This window comes from Hippocampus zosterae, chromosome 5 (genome assembly GCF_025434085.1).
Source record: "Hippocampus zosterae strain Florida chromosome 5, ASM2543408v3, whole genome shotgun sequence".
NCBI classification, from domain to species: Eukaryota; Metazoa; Chordata; class Actinopteri; order Syngnathiformes; family Syngnathidae; genus Hippocampus; species Hippocampus zosterae.
The window spans coordinates 22,471,752-22,497,870 of NC_067455.1; the positions used below are offsets into that span (position 1 = coordinate 22,471,752).

The following is a 26,119-nucleotide window of genomic DNA, read 5'->3' on the forward strand; positions in this document are numbered from 1 at the left end:
ATAAAAGTGGTTGGAAAAACATTTGCAATAGATTAGGTTGAGCACTCCCTGATGTTACAGAGGCACTTGAATTACATCCATCAGTTTCATCATGAAATCAGTGTTTCAGGCACAGTGCAGATTTATGTTAACATTAAACTTACTCTGCAGATGGAAGCAGACCATAAAATCTAATCTCAAAAGAAATGGACTAACCTCCTTTGATACGGCTTGTACTGTAAAAGACTATTTTGTCGAGAAAACAGGAATAAACAAAGCAGTGAGCCATATCTATTAGACAATTGAGAGTTTTATATTTTACATAAGCCCTCGTTTTAGTAATTCTTCATCACGTGTGTGGAGAAAAAGAAAAAACAAAACAAAACACTGTTAACAGTGAAATTAACCTTTGCCCTTTTTAGTTTTACACTCCGAACTGAAACTGAACAGAAACTAAAAAGGGAACAACAATAACCACAGTGGCAGTAGCGACTTGTTATGTTGGAAATAAGAGGGCACTTAATTGGGATCTGATAGTGTAATAGGCAGGACCTCTGATTACCAACTGCACATTGCCCTAAAATAGCCCACTGATTAGCAGCCAGGGGATTCAATTATGCTGGGGGAGAAATAAGGGCCCTTAATAGGCCACTGTATCAGAAAACATGGGACTCGGCTTTTGCTAAAGCGCTGATAATTGGTTGTTTAGTTGGGAAAGTTGAGCCTTCTGGTAATTAGTGGTGCTGCTGCTGTGTCTGGAGTCACAGAACAGACGACGAGAGGCAAATGAAGAGGGGTGCTTGGGACAGTAAAGGAGGGCAAAGGTCATAAAAAGAGCACTGGAGCCAAAGAGGGTGTCGATGAGGGAAGACACTGAGACCCTGGGTCGTGTTGGCGCAGTAAAGTTCAAGACTATTTGTTCAGAATTTCCCCCTGACAAAATATCCCTCTTGTCTTTGACAACTTAGCTCTGTTTGGGTAAGCGGCGTCTGAATTGAATTGAGGGAGAAGCTGCATTTGAGCAATGGATGAGGTTTGATAGGAGAAGATGGCACATCTCTTTGGTTTTATTCACTATCCCGTGGAGGAACAGGGCTGCCCACAAGTATTTGCTCAATCCATCACTCACAGGAGAGGACCAAGTGAAAGTGTTTTGACTGTTCCGGCATATGTAAAATACACAGACATTACACTGCACGCACTAGTGCTGCTTAAAGTATTCCTGCAAACAAGCAGGTGATTCTGTCAGTGGGCTGAGAATGCTGCCAATTTCTGTATCCCAGGAGTTGCACAAAGAAAGTACTCGGTGACTATGTTAATCGGTAAAATGTTAGGAAATAGGGGGAAATGTTATTTTCCCCATGTAAAAGCAGCTGCTTGCAAATGTCCACTATCGAAAATGTTTGATTATACGACTCAAATTTAGAGCCCTGTATTCCAACTAAAAGTAAAAGCAAATTACCAAAGGTACCGAAATGTAATTTTACATTAAAGGGGTGGTATATTCCTGTTGCCAATCTTGCTCGAGTATGAGAATGTAAATAATATGTTAATCATAAATTTCATAAAGTACAGTTAAAAAGTTGTAGAAGGAAGATAAGTGCTTCAACAAACGTTTAGGTTTTCAACTGTAGTTTCTCTACCTGACCACTGGATGGTTGCCATGTAAACTTGAAGAAGAAACCCGACATGACATCATATCATGATGCTCTGCTACACCGTAAATCCGTGAATAAATAAAGAAATATAAAACAGATTATTGAGACGGCTGCAATTCCACACAAGACCAGATAGCAACCGCCGTCCATTCAGAAACTCTTTGCAGCCATCGAAGTTTTGACATGAGCGCAATGAAGCGAGATGCTAATACTAACCCTGTAGTGACGAGGATGCTTGTTTCTATCCATCCATCCAATTTCTAATCTAGTTTTGCTCTTGAGTGTCGCCGGCGTGCTGGAGCCTATCCCGTCTGACTTCGGGCAGTCAATGAGCACAACATCGCAACCAGAGCTTGAATCAAACCTAGCACCTCTGTACTGTGAGGTGGACGTGCTAACCAGTCGCCCACCGTGCCACCGACAGACAGATCGACTGACAATTAGTTTAATTTGGCTTGAAAAAATTATGGACAGTGGGTTACTTTACAAGCGTGGACTACGCTTGCATTATGAACATAACGACCACAACGCTGCCTGCGTTGGGGAAGGCACAAGAAAGCAGAACCTCCCACGGGCAGTCGAGCTCATCTCCCATCTCTGGCTTCTTAAAGATAGTTTGCGCCGCATTTGTTGTTAATGTCACCAGAATGGAGTGTCTCCTCTCCATCTGTAGATCATGAAGTCCCGGAAATGTTCACTGCACCTGCATGCCTGCCCGTTGTGCCCAGTGGGGGTTCGACAAAACTCTGGAACAACATGCAAGTGTGCACCTTGTTTGCCGTTTCTGGTTCACCTCCGAATTTTTGCTATCCATTCTAGTATTATTTTTCTTTGTGTACTCCTCATTGTCCAATATGTCTCTATTTTTGAAGCAGTAAATTGCACACCACACACTACAATACAATACAATACAATACAATACAATACAACACATGCTGATTTATATAGCGCTTTCACAACAGCGGCAGCTGTAACAAAGCGCTTTAAAAAACAGTTGACATAAAGTAAAATAATAAACACAACACATAACATAAAACACGGACAGTCGTGCAGTCCTAACCACTTTTCCGTCACACGCTTTGTTGTTTGAAGCGGTTTGAGATGAATGAGGAGAGAATCAAAGTGTCCTCTAACCAGTGGATCAGAGACGTCATGCTCAAAATGTGCACACGTCGGCTACAAGCTAAGTTTCAAAGTCAACAAGAAGCTGTGGCATCCATTGACGAAAAAAGAGATTGGTTCACTTCTCCTGTCCCATGGAAATCCATTTCAATTCCAAGCGGCGACTCACGGTTCCAAATACGCATCGGCGCTCTTCGCCAACGCTCCTCTCTCCTCATCCTCAACTTCAGCGGCCATCCATCCAGCCGCACCAACGCCAACTGTCCAACAGCGCTGACATAGCCACTGAACAAATCGGGGTTGTGAAAAATGCTGCCCATTACTGGCGCAAAAAACACAAGCGCCATATCTCGTTGGACCCAACATGGACGTACCCCTGTGATGAAAAGGTTGCCATAAAAATGAAATCTATCAATATCGAGATAGGTTTCAGCTCTTATGTAGTTTTCCAACCGACATTGATTACTACCAATTTTGCCACGTGTAAAATTAATGAAACCTTACCTTAATGCTCACTAGACTCTACTTAAGCTTTATCCAAACTATGAGACTATACAGTCGTTGACATTTTACAAACATCTTTCAACAAAGCAATTAGACCAGCACTACATGCAACTGACCATTTCGAGGAAGCCAGCAACCATAAAAAAGCCATGTTTTCTTTTAATTAACTTGGCCCAAGTACACAGCAAGACAGAAAAGCTGCGGCCCATCAGGGCATACTGTCCTGTGCAAAGTGTACTGAATTTTTCTGGCCTATCGAACTGCAGATCGGGAAAGAAAGACAATTGCCATTGCCATTTGCGTACAGCAGAGCCTCCTTTCTTCTCAAATTCTAATCATCATTCCTAACCATTACTTGTACAGCATAATTTCCTCCTTTCTTTCATTTGGAAAAGGCCTGTGCTTTCATCTCTGAGAATGGCTTTAATTCCAGTGGCGACATGGAATAAAGAAGGGAAGATGGAGAGAGACGTGGGTGAAGTGAGAGTTATATGGGATGATACGGCAGCGGCCAAGACATTCGGGTGTCAATCAATCTGACGCGATGGGGCTGCAAGGGCTTGTGAGGAGGGTGCGTTTGATCTGTGTCTTTCAAAGAGGAAAAAGCAGGAAGGGCCATCACAGATGATTTGCCTCTCACTGCTGGGCCTGGTGCCACTGACAGAGAGCAATCACATGCAGGTTAATTCAACATCCACCTTCTTAATCTTTTTTTCCATTCCCTTTCTTTTGGTCTTGTTATGTCTAGTTAGATGAAGTGCAGTTTTTTTTGGGAGGGGGGGTGGGGGGTTACCACCTCCCCCTTTTTAGAAAGCCAGAAAGATCACAACCACATTTTCAATTATTCCCACCTCCTCCAAGCATCTCTAGTTTGAATGCACTGATATGGGAAATGTGAGAGATGTAGGAGTTGTTCTTTTTCTACTTATGCAGTGTTTTATTTTCATGCCGTTTGACAGAAGCAAGATCATCACATCAATTAAGATGATCACCATGAATGACAGTCAACGCAAGTAAAGCCGTGGTTTTCCTTGTTGAATGTGTTTTACTCATATTTGTCATGTAAATTTTGAATGAAATAAGATAAGATAAGATATCCTTTATTCGTCCCACACTGGGGAAATTTACAGCCTCCAGCAGCGAGAATGTATGTCGAAAGAAGAAAATAGGTGAATACTACAGGATGCAGGTTCCAAAAGCGTCCTAACCTTCAATCTGCAACTCTGACCATGAACTACAGTACATGCTGACAGTTGTTTATGTGGTTATGATGAATTGTGGTCATACCATGACCCCTTTAAATGTGGCCTTGAAATTTCCTCAACCGGATGTTGGATTTATTATTGTGTTTCCTTATAACTGACAATTAAAAATGGAAGGGGGGAAAAAATCAAATAAAAACCAAAAGAGTCTTTGCAGCAATGTCATCAGTGAAACACAGGTAAGGGAAATTGTGGGGTGAAAGGTTTTCAGGAAGCACTGGGTTAGAGGTGAGAGGATATGGTTTAGGTTCAGCTGTAGAAAAAAGACCGCCCCTGCATCTAAAAAATTCTTATAACTTCATAACTGTTTAGACAAAAAAAAAAAAAAAATTCAGAAACAACACAAGGGCAAAATCGGACGTGTTTAGTTTTAATAAAAAATGAACAATAGTGCTGCAAAAATGCAATGTGTTCAACAGTTTAAAGAGGTCAGAAGCATAACAGGATAAAGGCTACCTCATCTGTTCCTATGAAGGACAAGCACTTTGTCAATTGGATTTGGTGACTCTCCAAGGACAAATAAAGACCAATGGGATTCAACGAAACCAACAAAGGAAGAACATGATTTCATCTGTCTCTGTGGTCTGAGTGACTGACAAGAAGGACTAGACCAGCAATCTTTGAGAGCAGTCTCTTTGTGGCAGTGAACAGCAAGACATGATCTTGAGACAAAAAGAATGTTCAACCAAAAGAGAACATCTGACCTCTACGGATATTACAGAGCTTGGGTTAGTTGACCTTAACGACCTCAGTCTCATCTTTGGTTGGATTTATTCAAACCCCATAGGATTCCATTAATTGAAATAGACACATACTACTCCTTAAAATTGAAAAAAAAAAGATAAGTAAGTTAAATAAAATGGTAAAAAAGAGAAATTAGTAAACCTTATACAGTATAGCCAGGGAGAAACAATAAAACCTGGATGATGTTGTCTGAGGCTGCCACGAAAAAATTATTTTTGTATCAAATGCTTCAGACAACAAAGTGTATGCAGAAAAGTGGTGAAGATTGCACGACTGTCTCTGTCCTATGTGTTGTCTTGTGTTATTTTTTGTTATTTTGACTTCAAAATGGCGCCGCGAGAGTGGCTGCCTTTCCAGCAGCTCCTATTTTTTTGTTGTTCTACTTCTTCCTTTCATAACTTTGCTGCTGTGAATCTGGAATTTCTCCATTGCGAGACTAATAAAGGTATTCTTAAATGTGTTGTCTTTGGATTGGTAATCAAAGAAAATATATTTTTAAATGCTTTACCTGCATGTAGGTAAGCAAGGTCGGGATTCTCAATGTCAGGGTGCCTGTCCTTTAGGTGGTTGCGGAACTCTATCGGAGAGTTGGTGCCGTAGTCACATTTTGGACAGTTGTACATCTTCACCCCTTCGTGTTTTCCTGTATGGAGGATGTGCTTTCGAATGTTCTCGGCACAGTTGGATCTGGTAAGAAAAATAAATACAGTACAATAAATCATATATATATATATATATATATATATATATATATATATATATATATATATATATATATATATATATATATATATATATATATATATATATATATATATATATATATATATATATATATATATAAGAGAGAGAGAGAGAGAGAGAGAGAGAGAGAGAGAGAGAGAGAGAGAGAGAGAGAGACCACATTTTCCACACAAGGCGCACTGGATTATGAGGCGCACCTTCAATGAATGGCCTGTTTTGTAATTTTTTTCCATCTATTGGGCGCACCGCATTATAAGACACAATCTACAATGGATCCACTAGATGGAGCTATGCACAAGGAAATACCAACAGAACGATCAGATGTCAGTCAAATGTATTTAATAAAGAAGCGACACAGTTCACTTAACCAACAGCAGGTTATAACATTGACTCGTAAACGGTGGACTCTCTTGCCACTGCTCTATTTCCGTGTTCAACTGTGTAATCGATCACCTTAAATTTGAACTCTGCGTTGTCAGCATGTCTCGAGCAAGGAGTCATTTTGGGGTCAAAATATTACCGTAATGACAATCCGGTGTGCCTTGTGTAATGACAATACACAAGGCACATCGGATTTTAAGGCGTGCTGTGAGCTTTTAAGAAAATGGAAGGCTTTTTGGTGCACCTTTTAGTGCGGAAAATACGGCACACACACACACACACACACACATTTGCACACACGAGCACAGACACACCTAAGTGTATATTGTACATGTATGCCGTCCATGATTATTGGCAGTGCTAGTTGAGATGTTGAGATGGTTTAAAAGCCTTGAAATTGTTTTCAATTTTTATTATAGAGCTCACACTGACAATTGTAGACATGGTTCATGAGTTACAAAATCAAACTCTTCCCATGGCCATCTCAGTCCCCAGACCGCAAGTCTTTTGAAAACGTGTGGTGTGAGCAAGAGAGGAAAGTGCAGAGAAGAGGACGTATGTCGTTGGATGATTTGTGCAAAAGGGACTGGTCCAAGATCCCTCTTTCTGTATTATCTGATCATGTGAGACATTATAGAAACATATTAGGTGTAAATGGGATCTGTACAAAGTATTAATATCATAGCTGCTAATTATTGTGGCACACTTTATTTGATGTAAAATCATTATTTCTTACTGTGGGATTTTTTTTCAACTGAATAAATGCACTTGTACGAAAGGTTGGCTTTATTTTTATTATTTTGGAAAAAAAACGGACAAGATAGAAGCTAAAGAAAACATTTTAACCAGAGGGGTGCTAATTATTATGGAAGGTGCTATATAAATCTTTACGGATTAACCGGGGGTCCATAACCCACGGCTTGAGAGTCGCATGCGGCTCTTTAGCGCCGCCCTTAGGGGCTCCATGGAGCTTTTTCAAAAATGTATGAAAATGGAAAGAAATGGGGTAGTGAAATATTTTTTTTATTTCATGTGGTTTCTGTAGGAGGACAAACATGACACAAACATTCTTAACATTTTCCAATGCTGTAAAAATGTGTAGAATAAATATTACAATTCAACATTTCTGTCAAACATTTGCATCATAGCCTGCGACACACGTTTCAATTGGCAGGGTGGGATGCCAGGCAGGTGACTCTTGTAAAAAAAAAACCAACAATGTTTCATGTAAAATCCACCGGGGGTACTGGCAAAGGATGGGAATCTGAAGGGCCGAGAGAAGCATTTTAAAACGGTACATGTGAGCTACGATAGTTAACACACCGCAAAAGTGCATCCCATGCCTCCGCGTCAGGTCTAGATGACGTTAGGCAGTAACGCAAACTCGCAAACTCTTGTGTCAAAAAGTAGATCTTCGCTCAAAAAAAGTTGGGCACCCAGCATTGCCGGGAAAGAAAACCCGAAACAAAAACATTTGACAGTGAAGGCTCATTGTGTAGTAGGCTAATATAGATATTCTCTCCAAGATGGCGCCCGAGTAGGCAGCCTTCGGCAAGTGCTCTTCAAGAGCCTTGCTTTTTTTGTTCTTTTTTGCTGTTTTTGTCTTTTGTTTTGTCACATGTTGTTTGTTGTTTCATTGTGTGGGCCTGATATGGACTGTTTTCAGCGCTTTTTGGCCACGACATTCGTCAAAGGAGCAGTATCTGTGCTTGGTGGTTGCGCCTTCTCGGCAGCACGCCTGTACCAGCACAGATTTTGATTGGGAGGAATGTCGGCGCCATTGACTGTCGGTGCTGGACAGACCTGGGGCGCTTGTGTTTTTTGCGCCAGTAATGGGCAGCATTTTTCACAACCCCGATTTGTTCAGTGGCTATGTCAGCGCTGTTGGACAGTTGGCGTTGGTGCGGCTGGATGGATGGCTGCTGAAGTTGAGGATGAGGAGAGAGGAGCGTTGGCGAAGAGCGCCGATGCGTATTTGGAACCGTGAGTCGCCGCTTGGAATTGAAATGGATTTCCATGGGACAGGAGAAGTGAACCAATCTCTTTTTTCGTCAATGGATGCCACAGCTTCTTGTTGACTTTGAAACTTAGCTTGTAGCCGACGTGTGCACATTTTGAGCATGACGTCTCTGATCCACTGGTTAAAGGACACTATGATTCTCTCCTCTTTCATCTCAAACTGCTTCAAACAACAAAGCGTGTGACGGAAAAGTGGTTAGGACTGCACGACTGTCCGTGTTTTATGTTATGTGTTGTGTTTATTATTTTACTTTATGTTAACTGTTTTGTAAAGCGCTTTGTTACAGCTGCCGCTGTTGTGAAAGCGCTATATAAATCAGCATGTATTGTATTGTATTGTATTGTATTGTATTGTATTGTATTGTATACATACAGTGTGTGTTGATTTCATTTAAGGCATATATAAGGTTTTTAATTTTTTGCGGATCCAGACATATTTGTTTATTGCCTTTTTGGTCCAATATGGCTATTTCAACATTTTGGGTTGCCGGCCGCAGGGTACAGGCCACATACCAATTTCTGGGTCTCCTAAAAATTACAAATTTGTGGAATAAAGTAGACCAGAGATTGACTGTTGTCCAGTATCACTGATCTGTAACCTCACATGCCTTTGCAATGCATGTACAAAGGTATATTTAAACATACAACAACAAAAAGAGGAACATATTAAGCTTCTGGTAAACAGTTTGTACAACAGCCAGAATACTTTCTCCACCATATATTGCAAGTATATGAAATATGTAGTCATTAAATATATTTGTAATTATGCCAATGAGTAGCCTACAGTGCAACAAAATGTGTGTTTGAATCTGATAAGGGTGCTCGATGTGCTACTGTATGATGTACATGATGTAACAATGTCAGTACAGAGTCACACACAACCCTCTGCTGATTAATGATGATGCCTCACTTGCTGCAAGGCTCAATTTAAACCTGTCCAAGAAAACACACACACACACATGCACACACTTATACGAGGAACTGAACGAGCAAAAGTCTGGTTTGTCCAAAAGTACCAGTGCTAGGATTATAAATGCTGGAATTAAAACAAAACCCTGTTCAAATGCCAGTTTTTTTGCAATACAAATAAGATCAAAGATAAAACCAAGATTAAAATGAAAATAATACAAAATTAAACATTTAAAATGGTTCCCCCTAATAATGTGTCCTACATACTGTGTATCATTTTCAACTCAATTAAAATAACAATGAAATATTTCAGAGGGATGGGAGTCAGAACACATGCCACCATTTAAAGTGCCTTTGATTCGCCCCAAATTAAACTCAACTGTTCCAGTTATCCTTTCATACAAAGAGCTTCCAAAGCATGAACATAATCCCATTGTTCAAAGATATAAATCAGGAGAACAGTACAAAATAATTTCCAAGGTATTAAATAAAGTCCCCTCCAAAAGTACTGGAACGGGAAGATCAAGTCCTTTATTTTTGTTGTGTACTCAAGACATTTGTGTTTCTGACCAAATGATGGATTCGGTTTTTATTTCAAATGATGTTTCACAGCCATCGAGGGTATGATGCATAGCATAAAAGGAAAAGGAAAACATTGAAAGCATTATGCTTTGGCGCTGCTTTTCTTCAGCTAGAATTGGAACTTTAGTCAAAGTGGAAGGGATTATGAACAGTTCTCAACAACAGTAAATGGAAGGGATTATGAACAGTTCTCAACAACAGTAAGTGGAAGGGATTATGAACAGTTCTCAACAACAGTAAGTGGAAGGGATTATGAACAGTTCTCAACAACAGTCAGTGTTAGCACGGAACCTTCAGGCTTCTGTTCAAAAGCAAAGGGCAGTTGTGTACTAACTCCCAGTGAAGGCTCACCACACACAGCAAACGACATAGCCAAAAGTGACTGAACTGCACAATTGTGGGAGATTGGAAAAAAATAAAAATACAGCCGGCGACTTCCCAACACAGGTTAGAAAATTGACCTCCACAGACATACCAACTCACTGTGCTAAAGAAGAGCGACCCCGGCGCTCGTAAAGGGAAACAATGTTTGGATGTGACGCATGCTGTGCACTGTACTCTATTTTCTATTCAACCACAAACAACACATTGAGCTTGTTAAGGAAGATACAATTTTCCCTGGCCACTGTAGCTTTTATAATACAAAGACAGAACCCCCCCCCCCCCAAAAAAAATAAATAAAAGTTGAGTGAGCGTGGGTGTAGCCAAAAATGTGCCCAACAGTAGGCCACTCATGAAAAGTAGTGGCTGAACCCTGCACAATGCGTGACAGTTCAGTCACACAGCCGCATCCCCAGTTATAAGAGGGAGTGCACCAACACATTGTTTTGTTTACCTTCTCAAAAAGATGTCTTCTTTTTTTTTTTTAACCAAGTTGATCCGAATTTTGGTGATTATTAATATAATTATTGTTGTTCTACATTATCTTAGTCTCATTATTTACAAACAACATCAAAGTGTGTTAACTTTTTTTTTAAATACACCTTATCCACTGTCCGTAATTCTACGTGTACTGTACACATGGCTGCACAAAGACATAATGTAAGCAAGAATGTATAGCAGAGGAACATTTTTTTTCTTTTCCACGGACACAAACACACACCATCATGCCTTGATGGATGGGATATTCATGCTCAGTTTGGAGCTGACATTCTGGACAATATAATACACAATTACTCTTCCTTATCACCTTGGCCGGGCCAATAAAGCCTTACTGCGCCATAGCTCAAACAAGCTGAAGAGAAAATTTGTTTTCACTTTTGCAGAGACACCAATCTCCATCATGGGCCATAGTACACTACAGCTCCAAAAAATAACCTATGTTCTGCTCATGCTATATAAAATCCATGAACACGAGCCATTGATCAACCTTGAGTGCAGGTCAGAAAGATGACTGGCACCGTGTAATACTGTGTTAATCCGAATCATAAAAGCGGTAATCACATCGATTTGCTGTGTTCACCCAAATATAAAAGTTTCCTAAAAGCAGTCATCAGATCTAATGAGTAAAATGCATATACACCAGGGGTGGCCAATTCGCGGCTCGCGAGCCGCATGTGGCTCTTTGGCTAGTTCAATGCGGCTCCCGGGCTCTCACATGACAAGCGTCGAAAACGCCTCGGCAGCAGCGATGCCATTCAAACAAGGCGCCAACTTCACAGAACGTACTCCATCAGCCTATCATCAATCCCGTTACTTGATTGACATAGAAAGCAACCAATCAGATGACTGCATCACCGCTTATGCACAAACAACGGCGCCAAACGCCAAGCTAGTCAGCAATCATCAATCCCGTTACTTGATTGACATAGATAAGATATCCTTTACTCGTCCCACAATGGGGAAATTTACAGCCTCCAGCAGCAAGAATGTATGTAGAAAGAAGAAAGAAGAAAGAGAAAAAAAACAACAAACATCTTTCAATTACATGCAATATGAACACAAAATGGATAAATTGCAGTACTATTTACAATTTTCCTTATTTTAATTTATAAATGTTATAATTTAATTAATTATTATTATTATTATGATTGTTATTTTTTATTCATCAGCCTGACAGCAGTCGGTAGGAACGAGCGTCGGTATCTCTCCTTCTTGCAGCGCGGGTGTAACAGTCTCTGGCTGAAGGAGCTACCAAGTGCTGTCAGGGCGGGCTGGAGGGGGTGGGAGGGACTGGCCATCATAGCTTTTAGCTTAGTTAGCATCCTTCTGTTGCCCACCTCCTCCTGAGTGACAAGGGAGCAACCCAGGACAGAACTGGCCTTCCTGACCAGTCGCTCCAGTCTCTTTCTGTCCCGGGCTGAGATGCTGCCTGACCAGCAGACAATGCCATAATGGATGGCCGAGGCCACCACCGAGTTATAGAACGTCTTAAGGAGTGACCCCTGAACCCCAAAAGACCTCAGTTTCCTGAGTCGGAAGAGTCGGCTCTGTCCTTTCCTAATCAGGGTGTCCGTGTTTGTAGACCAGTCCAGTTTGTCATTCAGAAGAACACCAAGTGCTAAACTAGTGAGCGAATTACTTCTGATTTTAAGGCAGCAGTGCCCAATACATTGATAAGAATCGACCGGGAACCAGCGAACTGGTCCCAAGTCGACGGCAAGGGGTGGGAGGAGGAAATGCGTGGGGAAAAAAAAAAAAAGATTTGTGTGTTTGTACCTTGAGCTTTCATTCATTTTCGGCCCGTTCCGACTGTTGCTCATCGTGCTGTGCGTGCATATGTGCGCGAGTGCACTGGCGGGCACCGGCGTGAGTGCGTAGCGTGCGTTTGTGTGTATGCGTGCACGTGCGCGATCGGATCGTTCGTGAGAAGTTGGTCGCTTCAAAAGTCGATCTTTGGCAAAAAAGTGTGTGTGTGTGTGTGTGTGTGTGTGTGTGTGCGTGTGTTTGCGCATGTGTGTGTGTGCACGCGCGTGCGAGAGTAAGGTTATGATGTGGCTGTGTAAAAAAATTGGCTCTTCATCTCTGACCTGTTGGCCACCCCTGATATACACAGTAAAACTCTCATACCAGGTTTTCATAAAAGACTATTAACACTGCACATCTTGAAAAGTGAAGGAAGCATAGTGGTGGTCACATCTTGCTGTGGGATTATTATTCAACCGCGTGGGCGATTTTGTCAAAGTGGACCATCGGTCACAAAACAAAAAGAATGAATAAATAACATCAGAGGAGTTTGTTCACTTTCATGGGTCAGAGAAGAGAAGGATAGCAATGCGGAATTTACAGAAGGCTATGGGACAGAAAAAAAGCTAAGTTCCCTTCGGACAAACCATAATTTATTCACGAGTAAGTGATCAGTACAAATTCACCACATACTTACAGTCCTCATAATGAATCAGTTATTTGAATGCCTTATTTAGAAATCCAAGGGATCGGTCGCCGAAATTCTAAACATGCTGTATGAATGCATAGTGTCGAAACATCAGGCTCCTCAGGCATCCGAGGTGATTAAACTGTGGCTGTATTTGTTCATGTCATGAAATTAACAGACTTCCGAATACCATTAACAGTCGTTGATTGTCACAGACATATTACTGAAATGTGCATACATTACAAAGAGTGACTTATTTTGCAAAAAGTGAAAGTAAAATATAATATTAAAGGCAACACTTCAAAACTTCTGAAACGAGCGTAGATGGATTCCTAGGGGTATACTATCTCTCAGATATGGTAATGGTGTAATTGTCGTATTAAAACAACACAGTGAGCATTTAGAAGTCAGTAGGTGCCACAGTTAGTGAAAGCCAGCACCAGTCCTCCTCCTATACACTGTATTAATTAGTCCGGCATGTTTCAACTTCCTCCCTCATCAATGCACTCACCATGGGAATCAGCCATACTGATGCTGAGTGTGTACATCACCCCTTCTGTCAAATTCTGTCTCTGCCGCTCTCCTGCCCTCCTTTATTTTAATAATTTTCACATTTCCCCATGCGGCAAGCGTATGGTAATTGGAAACGTGTAATTGAGAGCCACTTGTGTAGAGGGACAGTCAAATGTGTTTGCGTTAAAGGGTGTGTGAGAGGCTTATTTAGATCAGTGGTGTTTTTTGGACCTTTAACTGCCAAGAAAACCCACTAATAATCCTTAGCAGCCTCCACATGCCTCCCTCCGCTTTACAAGGTTGCAAACATTTCTGCCGCTGTCAAGAGGCATGTCATCCTCAAAGCCACCATAATTCAAACTGAAGCAGCATTTTCAAGCAAAGTGAAATATGTAGCACCGTTCCAGAAACAGTCATTAGTTGGTGGCAGGAGTCAGGGGTTGCGTATCAATTAGACAATTCAGTTTTCCACTTTGACTTTAAGAATGTAAATAAACAAACACATGGATAAATAAATAAATATCCAATAGCAAAAGTTTAGCAATTTGCATAAAAAGCTGGCAAATAGTGCCACACACATAATGGGCAGCAATTTCTTTTTTGGACCACAGCAAAGAAATCTAGCATCTATCTCCACTTGAATAGCTACATAGAATAAGCGACGTATGATACAATTAGTTTCTACTCGGTCGTTTTTAAGCATTTCAGAATCAAGCCTCAGTGGATAGAATCTCCTCAAAAAGACAATTCATTGGTCCCAGACGCTGATGTTCAGATTCAGAACACCATTATTTGATGAACAGTGGATCCCCACATATTAGAGGTCCGGCACCCACAGAGTTACGCGTTTTTGTATTATATTGTTGGTTTGTTTATGGGAATTTTTATGGTTTGAGGAAAATACTTTTTGGTGGTTTTATCCCTGTTTTGTTGATTTATTTTTTTCTTCCCCTTCAATGCATTTATAATGGCTGTCAATTAGATCCAGATTTTGGCTATACGTGGGCCAGCCCTGTCCCTATCCCCCACAGGCATTCACTATTGTGTAATTTTGCTCCTTTCACATCCAAACACCTCTTATATAATTTATCTGAACATGGTGCTTGATAAAATGAGTCAGTTTTAAAATGTAAACGTTTCAGCTAATAATGGCATTCATAGAACGTAACAACACTGACTGAGATATTTCAGTGTGTTTCCTCATACTGTACACACCGATGTGAGTGCATTCACAAATCTTCAGAACCAGACAAAAAAATTCTATTTCACTGACAATTTCCATTTAATTTACAATGTGGTATGATGGTATTTTAATGACATGGACCCGTCAGTGTCTGTGACATTGTGTCTGAATGCATGTTAGGGAGATGTGACTGGGATTGTTCATAATGAGATGGAACAGTGTGGGAGATTAGAGCAGCCCCATTTCACCTCCTCCATCCAGTTTTTACAGCAACACACACTCCCTTGTGCGCGCGCACCCCACACCCCCAGCACCCCCCCCCCCCCCCACACACACACACGCACACGCAGAAACTGTGCCACCTGCTTGCCATACTACCTATTCCCCCAAGCACCATGCACCCCCTCTTGATAATCATTGGCCATCAGCACCACCAAGTGTGGGCAGGTCATTGAGCTGGTACCAACCTGTATTCGCACCAGGGGCAACGGTATGGTTTCTCCCCGGTGTGAACACGATTGTGTCTTGACAGGTGGGACTGGGTGGTTGAAGCAAAGTTGCAAAGTTTACATTTGAAGGGTCTCTCTCCTGCGGGGCAGAGCAATTTGACAATCAAATTGGCATCATAAAAAAAGAATTGCAAAATCTGGAATCCAGCGAATTAACACATGCCAACGTGCACAGAAAGGAGATAACGTTTGCAGTGGGAGCATAAGACAAATAAAGAGGAAACTGAATTATAAAAATTTACATTTACACTCAAAACATGATTATTGACCCTTGGGCACCTGCCCATCAGCACTTAAGAGCAGTGTGTTGTTTCACTTTCTCATTTCCTCCCCCAAAACACTATTATAGACAGCCCATCAAAAAATATGCAATTTCCCTGAACTCCAGACTGACATGGTGGAATGATAACTAAAATTAAAAAATCTCAGCCTTGCTGGTACACATGCCTATCAATGACAGCAGCGTGTCACACAGACACAGTCTTGTTTGTAGCATAGTTGCTAAAATTATGTGGAGGGGAATATATTACTTTTATTTATTTATTTTATCTTGAAGTGTCACTCTCAATCTGATATTATTGAGTTTATACAATGGTGGTTGTGTGTGTAAATTTCGTACCTGTGTGCTGGCGTCTGTGCTTGGTGAGAGCATGCCGTGTGCCTCCAGCAAAACCACACAGGTCACAGAGGAAAGTCTTTTCACCTGTACAAGATGAAAAAAACATTTACACATCGCATTGCCTACGGCGCAAAAAAGGAAGTAGATACATAATTCTATAACATGTAGGGAACATTATATAATTGCCACAGAAAACAAAGTGTGATTTATCACCATTTTGTGTTACTGTGGCTTAGGTTTATGCTTATTTTGACACAAAATAATTTTAAAAAAAAAGGTCTGTCTGCAATGATTTTACGTCTGTTGCGTCAATCATTTTTGACATTTAAGAATTAATGGGAAAAAAGATATTGCTCAAGCGTCACTCAGGAAAATATTAAAGATGTACAAGACCACCTTTTTTTCAGATTGATACCACCCGAATATTGAGTAGTAGAAGCGTAAAATATGACAACAGAGACCCCGGACTGTTGAACAGCTGGAGCTGTACTTCAAGCAAGAATGGGCAATAATTTCACCCCCAAAGCTTCAACAACTCAGTTCCCAAACCTTTATTGAATGTTAAAAGAAGAGATGATGTAACACAGTGGTAAACGTGACCCTGTCCCAATGATTATTTGTTAAAAACAATAATACATTAAATATCTTCTTTGTAGTGTCTTCCATTAAATATAGGTTCAACATGATTTGTAATTCCTTGCATTCTGTTTTTATGTTGAGCGCAATATCCTGTCACTGAACTTGGGTTTGTAATAATTTGTGGAAGCCACGGCGATCTTGGTGCCGTGCAACGACAGCAACAGCTTGAGCCCAACTCATGAACGACCTCCATGCGGTGTTGGGCGTGCCTTCGGGCTACGAACAGTTCCCAATCTACAGCCGACAACTGGGTCTACAGGTACCCGGTTGGCTGCGGCTTTAGGAGCCGCTTTGGGGCCCAGTTGGAGGTTGCTCGACAACAACAGCAACAGCTTGAGCTGAAAAGGAGTGGTCGACAGCCAAACCGTCTTCATCTTTGCTTTTCTTCTGGGTGGGCATCGGTACTCACCCATCCCAAGAAAATATTACAAAAAGTTATAACTAAATAGAAAATGTGGTAGAAGGGTACTTAAAAGTAGTATAAAAAAAAGAATAGAACAAGTCGAGTAAATATATGAGAAACAAGTTCAGTTGGCTCACAGATGAGCCATGCAAGAGTCACAGATCACTAGTGTATATCCATCAGAGCTCTCACAGCTAAGTAATTCCTCCAATCAGATGGATCCATGTAAATATGTCGGATGAGCGACGGGAAATTGCCAGTGTGGTTTATTGACTGTGATAAAATCTGAAAAGCACCGCTGAACATAATTACATACTTGTCAGAGCCATAAAAATTAGCTTTATTATCAATGGGATGGTTTTCTACAACTTCATTTGGGGGCGATGCCATCCAGATGGGGAGCGTGGAGAGCTTTTTCACACTCCTCCTCCCTTCTCTGCATCTGGCGTTGTCATTAACAGCATGACGAGCTTGCTCTTTCTTTCTCTCGCCCATGTGTGCAGAATTTCACACACAGACTGTGCAGAAACACACTTACACACTCACAAACCCTAACACACAGCAAGACTTGGACCCATTCTTCAACATTTGGGACATACATGCATACATCCATACATCCAGATTTCAAATCTAACAATGAGAAGCTTAAATTCAGTACCATCTAACGCGGGTAAATCAGCCTTAAAAATCAGCTTTTTTCAAGTGACACGTAAAGATTCAACTTTACTAAAAATCATTATCCCCCTCACCCCTCCGAAAAAAAATACCTGTCAAAAATCCAATAGCAGTACACAGGATTATATTTGTTCGACAAATAAAACTTGAGCCATATCGGACAATGAATGCTCAATTTGAGATGGACTGTGCTACTATTTTATATCCTCGCTAAGTGATACGGTGCTCTATGTAATCCATCTGACTCTCTTTTTATTTGGAGATGGTTTTTCCCTTAAAATGACATATTTAGGCTGTAGTGATAATAGTCCAGTGTACAGTTCATATTGTCAAATGTAGTTGTCAATATTATTATGATTAAAAGTGAACCTATTTTGTGGTCCGCAATGTGACAATGATCGCAATTGTATTTTGTGCAGAACGGCAGCATAAACGAGGTACTACCGACTCCATTGTCTCTAGCCTGTCCACGCTATCCGTTTAGACCTTCACTTTATATGAGAAAGTACAAAGCCGGTCACTACTCTAGCCCTTCCCCTCTCTCCATCTCTCACTACACCCAGCGCTCCAAGACCTCAGCATAGAAAAATCCATAACCATCGATCCTTATGCCTAGCCGCGGTCGCCACAATTATTCTTGAGCATTCTTGAGGAGAAAACATTGGCAATAAATTACTCATGTGCTTTTCATCTGCTGATCTGTGGTGGAACAATATCTGGTGACCAAAAAGGCAAGGTGGTGCAGCAGTGATACAATGTTGTCTAAACTGAGTGTTGTGCAGACTAGTCTACTTGTCTTAAGCGACCTTACTACTCCAAAATGAGATTTGGAGTGTGACGTCGACTGGTCGCTTATCACACACTTTTGACTTGAGGAGAAAATAGAGCTGCTTGCAGCAAAATGAATGAATTAAGTCCATCACCTTTACTGATAAGGGATATGTCAGTGGGAGAACCAGTGAAAGGCACAGTGAGGAAATGATTCCACCAGACACAAAGATGTCCAACATCAATTGCACAAACAGTAAATGCTCGCCATGCAGAACCTGCTCTTGTGGTAGGCCCAGAAGGGGAAAAGGTTTGGCCAAGTTACCCGGCTGTCCCAGTAGAAAGCACACTGTACAAGTTGCTTTTTTTCTCTGCCTGGAAAAAAAAAAACATCACACAAGAGCGGGCGATCGTGGCTTCACTCAGCCCACGTCCATGTGCTTGAGTTTGAACGTGTAAATTCCCATTAGTAAAGAATACTCGGCAAAGCATGACTTCCTCCCGTGATGTCAGACAACACGAATGTAGCCCGATTTTGAGCCGACAGATATGTCACAGACAAAAGTAGTGTCCCGTATTTGATTTCGAGCTGTATTGATGCATCGTAGCCCATGTAGTGTGACATAAGGGGTGTTCACACGGCAAGATTTGGTCCGGTGCTGCGCCGGTGCTGCGCCGGGGCTGCGCCAGTAGAGCGTTCACACGTGCAAATTAGCTCCGGTGTAGCTCCGGAAAATAGCTTACACCGGAGCAAATTTGATCCACCTCAGGGAGGTGGTTTAAAAATTTGCTCCAGACCAAAAGCTCGTTTGCGAAGCAGCAACGATTTAAATCTGCACGTGTAAATGCAACTGGGTTACATTTGCTCCAGAGCAAATTATTGTGAAGAGTTGATTACGTACGGCGAGAATGTGTTGCTTTTGTGCTCTGTTTGACTTCCCTCATGTGTTTGTTTAATAACGACACAAGACTTGGCTGGTATCCATGGATGGGTGGACTTGGCTGGTAACATCTTTCCTTTTGTAGGAGACTGGACTGTCTCTGAGTTGTTTGTGTAGTTTGTTCCTTTGTTGTGTGTTCACAACCCCCCGCTCCCCATATAATTTATTTTGTGATTTCCTCTCTTGATTTTTTGTTTGGCGCATTACGTGTTTTCTTTTCTGAGTGTCATTGAAGTCATCGTTCATTTACGTTTTAGGAGGCGGTCACTCTCGATCAGAAGGCACGGAGACCGAGAAGGAGAAGGACGTGCCTGTCCAGTAGTCGCTTGAGTTGTGTATACGTTTTAAAAAGAACCAACATGACAGCTCATTTGTTTTCTGTCGTTTTGCTCCGCTGCAGAAACTGCAGTGGGAACGCAAGTGGGGCTGCACCGACGCTGTGCCGGTGCTGACACGCTCAGCGGCTTTGTACGTGTGAACGCTCCACACAATTTGCTGCGGTGTAAAATATATCGCAACAAAATACATTGGTGCAGCGCCGGAGCAAATGTGTGCCATGTGAACACCCCTATACTCAACGATTGGCCGTGAGGCAGCTAGGTGACTTCGCAACCACAATGATGAAAGTCCGGCATTTCTGAATTTTTGTTTGTCTTGCTGAATAGTGTTACATGTCCTACGTCGTCTTTTGATTGGTTCTTCGGCATTCATCAATAGGATGACAGTGACCTCCTCGTTATGACGAGTGACTGGACATGGCGCACGCAATCACAATGTGGTTAACATTATTTCAAAAGTGACTTGAACAAAAGGGGAAGCTTTTCAGCTCATGCTACATTTGCTAACTGGAAAGCTAGTAGCTGATCAGCAAATGTGGCGTCATTAAACAAATTCATTACCTTCAGTTCATTTTGGAGAAGAGTCCATATCGCCCTCTCTCCACCATCCAAGAAACAGTACATTTCTTTTCTGCAGTTTATCACATTGCTATCCAAATCGATTTGGGCTCCTTAGGGTTTCAGATTTCACCCAGAAAAAATAGTAATGAGAATATATAGAGACGATATGATAATGGGAGGCGGGGACTTACGCCTCCATGCAAATCCCAGAAACAAAGAAACGAACATCTCATTGGACTCGGTGTGGCTGGAAAAATTTGGGAGTGGTGAGGTGAGACCAGACCATCACTCCCCACCATTGTCTTCGGTCTGAGCTTTGATGTGATGGTAGCAACACAAATACCGTGTTTTCTGCACTATACGGTGCACCAAAAAGTCTTCCATTTTCTTAAAAACTCACCACACGTCATCAGGCGCCGACAGGTATGGCAGCCTCGGTCACACGCTCCATGTATTATCCCTGTTTTTGTCATTTTCGTTTGTTTTTGGCGACCCTGAGCGGCTTACTTACACGAGGGAAAATTTGCTGCGCATTGGGGAGTCTACGCTCGGTCTTTTTTCACCAGCACACGAAAATCCACAAGGTTTTTCGGAGCTAATCGCGAGCGGAGCGGCTGCGCTGTACGCAGCATGGAAACGCCGCCGGAGGAGGGGGAAGCGAGCCGGCGTGCTCGTCAAGCTCCGGCAGCGTGGATTTCGAAACCCGCTCCCATCGATCCATCTTGCTAATCTACGATCTCTGCCAAACAAGATGGATGAACTTCTCACAAAGACCAACAAAACATTTGCACGTTCTGCTGCGCTCTGCTTCACTGAAACCTGGCTCAGTGACCGCCATCCAGATCCCACGCTACATCTACCCGGCTTTCGCCTTCTCCGAGCCGATCGCGACACGGAGCTATCAGGGAAATCGAAAGGTGGTGGGATTTGCTTCTATATCAACGAAGAATGGTGCACTGATGTCACGAAGCTCGACGCACACTGCAGCCCGGACCTGGAGTCGCTGTCTTTAAACTGCAAGCCATTCTACTCGCCACGTGAGTTCACCTCCTTTTTACTAGTCGGTGTTTACATTGCGCCACAAGCTAACGCTAACACGGCGATACAAACGCTAGCCGAACAAGTAAACAAACTCGAACTAAAATACCCAGAGTCACCCCTGATCATTTTGGGCGATTTTAATAGAGCACATCTTAACCGTGAACTTCCCAGATATAAGCAGCACATCGACTGTTTCACCAGAGAAGGCAACATTCTAGATCACTGCTATACAACAATCAAAAATGCATACCGATCGGTCGCCCGTGCAGCATTGGGTCTTTCTGACCACAATTTAATCCACTTAATACCTACATACAGAAACTCAAATGTGTTAAACCGGTTGTTAAGACTGTGAAAAAAATGGACAGATGAAGCAAAGCTAGCTCTACAAGAATGCTTAGACTGCACTGATTGGGGTCGTCTTTGAAACTTCGACGGGCACATTGGATGAATACACAGACACTGTAACATCATACATCCGTTTCTGTGAGGACATGTGTGTACCAACGAAGTCCTTCCGCTCGTTCAACAATAACAAGCCATGGTTTACTCCCAAACGCAGGCAACTCAGGAAAGAGAAAGAGGCCGCATTTAGAAGTGGAGATCGGGCATTGTACAAACATGCCCGAAACCAATTGACAAAGGAAATTAACATCGCAAAGAGAAGCTATGCAGAGAGGCTGAAAAAACAGTTCTCTGCTAACGACTCTGCATCTGTATGGAATGGCCTGCAAGCAATCACTAACTATAGAATGCCATCCCCCCAAACAGTGAACAATAAGGGTCTTGCTAATGAACCAAACATGTTTTTCTGCCGATTTGAAAAGGACAACCCCATTTCCCACACACACCCACCTCTACCAGAAACCACTCTACCTACCCCCCCACCCTCTTTTTCTCCACTACAGATCCACGAACAGGACGTGAGACGGCTCTTCAAGCAGCAAAAGATCAAGAAAGCTCCGGGGCCCGACAAAGTGTCCCCCTCCTGCCTGAAAGTCTGCGCTGACCAGCTGGCTCCGGTCTTCACACAGATCTTCAACAGATCCCTGGATCTGTGTGAGGTCCCATCCTGCTTCAAACAGTCTACCATCATCCCAGTTCCCAAGAAATCGGCAACATCGGAACTGAACGACTATAAGCCTGTCGCCCTGACGTCTGTGGTCATGAAGTCCTTTGAACGCCTTGTGCTGAACCACCTAAAGAACGTCACTGGACCCCTGCTGGACCCTCTCCAGTTTGCCTACCGGGCAAACAGGTCTGTGGAAGACGCAGTCAACATAGGTCTGCACTACATCCTCAAGCACCTCGACAGCACAGGGACCTACGCAAGGATTCTGTTTGTGGATTTCAGCTCTGCGTTCAACACCATCATCCCGGAACTCCTCACCCCCAAACTACTCCACCTCGGTGTGTCCCCTGCGATCTGCCAGTGGATCCTCAGCTTCCTGACGGGACGGACACAACAGGTGAGACTGGGAGCAACAACATCATCAATACGCACCACCAGCACTGGAGCCCCACAGGGATGTGTCCTCTCGCCACTGCTCTTCTCTCTCTACACAAACGATTGCACCTCAACAGATCCAGCTGTCAAACTCATAAAGTTCGCAGACGACACCACGGTCATCGGTCTCATCAAAGACGGCGACGAGTCTGCGTACCACCAACAAGTGGAGCAGCTGGAGCTCTGGTGCGGCCGACACAACCTCAGGCTGAACACGCTCAAGACTGTATAGATGATCGTGGACTTCAGGAAACATTCTTCTCCTCAGTTGCCCCTCACACTATCCAACTGCCCTGTGTCAACCGTCGAGACCTTCAAGTTCCTGGGAATCACAGTCTCCCAGGACATGAAGTGGGAAGTCAACACCATCTCCATCCTGAAAAGGGCCCGGCAGCGGATGTACTTCCTGAGGCTGCTGAGGAAGCATGGCCTGCCACAGGAGGTGCTACGACAGTTCTACACTGCAGTCATCGAATCAATCCTGTGTTCTTCCATCACGGTTTGGTTTGGGGCCGCCACAAAAAAGGACAAAATCCGACTTCAACGGACAGTTAGGACGGCAGAAAAAATCGTTGGCACCGCCCTACCCACTCTTGAGGACTTGCACACTGCAAGAATCAAGACAAGGGCACGGAAAATCCTCCTGGATCCCCCGCACCCTGCCCACCACCTTTTTCAGCCACTCCCCTCAGGCAGACGCTACAGATCCATGCGCACCAAATCCAGTAGACACTTAAACAGCTTCTTCCCTCTAGCCATTAACTCCTTCAACAGTCACTGACATAGTCACTCTTCTTGCACCACAAAATGGTACTACAAAACTACTGGTATACTCTAAAATGGTTCAATGATTTTGTTGTTTACGATGATACTAGTGCAGCGTGTTATACCGGAGACAAATTCCTTGTGTGTTCTACATACTTGGCCAATAAAGATGATTCTGATTCTGAAAATCCGGTGTGCCTTGTGTATGGTCATTACGGTAATGTGTCGAACCCAAAATGATTCCTTGCTGGAGACATCCTTACAATGTTATAACTTGCTGTTGGTTCAGTGAACTCTATCGCTGCTTTATTAAATACATTTTTGTTGCAGCTCTGAAAAAAGGAGAGCTGTGGTGTTGTTTTTTAAAAACGCACACTTTATTAATGGTTTTCAGAGTCTCGACAAATACAGGGATGTCTTTGTCCGTCTCCGTGCCTTCACTTCTTCTGTTTGATTCAAGAGGCGTTCATGACCGCCTCCGACAAACCTAAATTAACGATTCCATCAAATAAATTACGAAAATTGAAAATAATGCATAAAAACAGAAAGTCAAGCGAGGAAATCAAAACATAATTTCTCTAGCCCTCCTCCAGAATTTATTTTGTGATTTACTCGTTTGTGAATACACAACAAGGGAATAAATAACAAAAACCTCTGATACAGTCCAGTCTCCAACATTGAACTAACATCTGTTGGAGCTACGCTCAAGGAAATGCCAAGGAGGAATATAGAATATATTTTGTTATTTCCTCGCTTGATTTTCTGTTTTTATGCATTATCTTCAATTTTCGTAGTTTCATTGAAGTACTGTTTACGTTTTTCGGAGGCAGTCATGAACGTCTCTCGAGTCGAAAGGAAGGAGTGTAGCTTCGTCATGTGGATGCATTGTAGATTTCGTCTTAAACCATAAACCAGTGTGTCCAATATATGAAAACATACAGTAAACAAAAATGTACCATTCGTTGAAGGTGCGCCTCATAATCCACTGCACCTTTTAGTGCGGAAAATACGGTACTTGAGATAACAGTTCCTCTTTTGATGTCAAACAGGTCCTAAACGTGGTGGGGCACTAAAGGTGATTGTAATCACAGTAAGCAGGATATACCCTCAACAGCATACTACATTCTTGCTTTCAAGTGTTTGAACAGATCCAACAACAGAGAGGGGCAAAAAAAATCAGGAGGAATAAATTCCTTAACGTCTATTTCACTTTCATCACATTAGTGTTGACTATTCATTCATTCATCTTCCGAGCCGCTTGATCGTCACTAGGGTCGCGGGGGGTGCTGGAGCCTATCCCAGCTGTCTTCGGGCAGTAGGCGGGGGACACCCTGAATCGGTTGCCAGCCAATCGCAGGGCACACAGAAACGAACAACCATTCGCACTCACATTCACACCTAGGGACAATTTAGAGTGTTCAATCAGCCTGCCACGCATGTTTTTGGAATGTGGGAGGAAACCGGAGCACCCGGAGAAAACCCACGCAGGCCCGGGGAGAACATGCAAACTCCACACAGGGAGGCCGGAGCTGGAATCGAACCCGGTAACTCTGCACTGTGAAGCCGACGTGCTAACCACTGGACTACCGGGCCGCCCCTAGTGTTGACTAGTGAAACAAAAATTGAAATCATACAATCACAAGTCAGGCCTGGAAGCTCACCTATCTTCCCCACAACTAAACACAGTATCTGCCCATAGTGACATGAATCACCTGAACATTTTTATATTCAACAAATATGTAGCATTACCATTGACCTCTGAAAGCACATGCATCTTTCTTGACGCTCGCACGATGCACCATATTTAAAAGTACCTTAATGCAATACTATAAAATATCTTTGGATCCAAACAGTGCAGTACCACTTTACCTACTCTGTGTGTGTGTGTGTGTGTGTGTGTGTGTGTGTGTGTGTGTGTGTGTGTGTGTGTGTGTGTGTGTGTTTATAAGCATATACATATATATTCCATTATAAGTGTGTATGTTTCAACCCTGGTGGACTCACCATGCTATAATTGCTTCCCTCATTAGTTATGTTTTAACAGGAGAGGACGGGAGGGCAATAAATTTTACCGCTTAATTTTTGACATGGAATCCGCTGCTGTATTGATGTGCACGCCATTTTGGCTCTCATTTTTCAGAGAAATTAATTGACAAAGTACAAAGATTTATCAGCATATCGCCAGATTAAGCGACAAACTGAGGCAATGAGGAAATCAATTGTAGACCTGTCGCGGCGTTCGGCCCCCAACACATCCCACCACAGACCCCGCCCCCACCCCTTTTCCTTGCAATGCCCAAGAGCCTGGGAAAAAAGCTGGGTGGGTAAAATGTAGCACACTTATTTATTTATTTGTGTCGCTCATTCATCAGTGGTTACAAATGACCCTGGCGGTTGAAGACCACAGAACCCCCCGCTCGGCCCTCCCTCCAATCTCTCA

At 42.6% G+C, this 26,119-nt stretch overlaps 1 protein-coding gene across 1 annotated transcript in view; it reads right to left on the minus strand.

Annotated features, from left to right (window-relative positions):
* Window positions 1-26,119, minus strand: part of znf407 (zinc finger protein 407) — a 203,634-nt gene that overhangs the window by 51,593 nt on the left and 125,922 nt on the right. Inside the window, exons 7-9 of the mRNA XM_052064622.1 lie at window positions 16,042-16,125; window positions 15,381-15,501; window positions 5,778-5,956 (exon numbers count right to left, since the gene is read on the minus strand). Of these exons, the coding sequence (XP_051920582.1) occupies window positions 5,778-5,956; window positions 15,381-15,501; window positions 16,042-16,125 (384 nt within the window). The remainder of the gene's footprint in view (window positions 1-5,777; window positions 5,957-15,380; window positions 15,502-16,041; window positions 16,126-26,119) is intronic.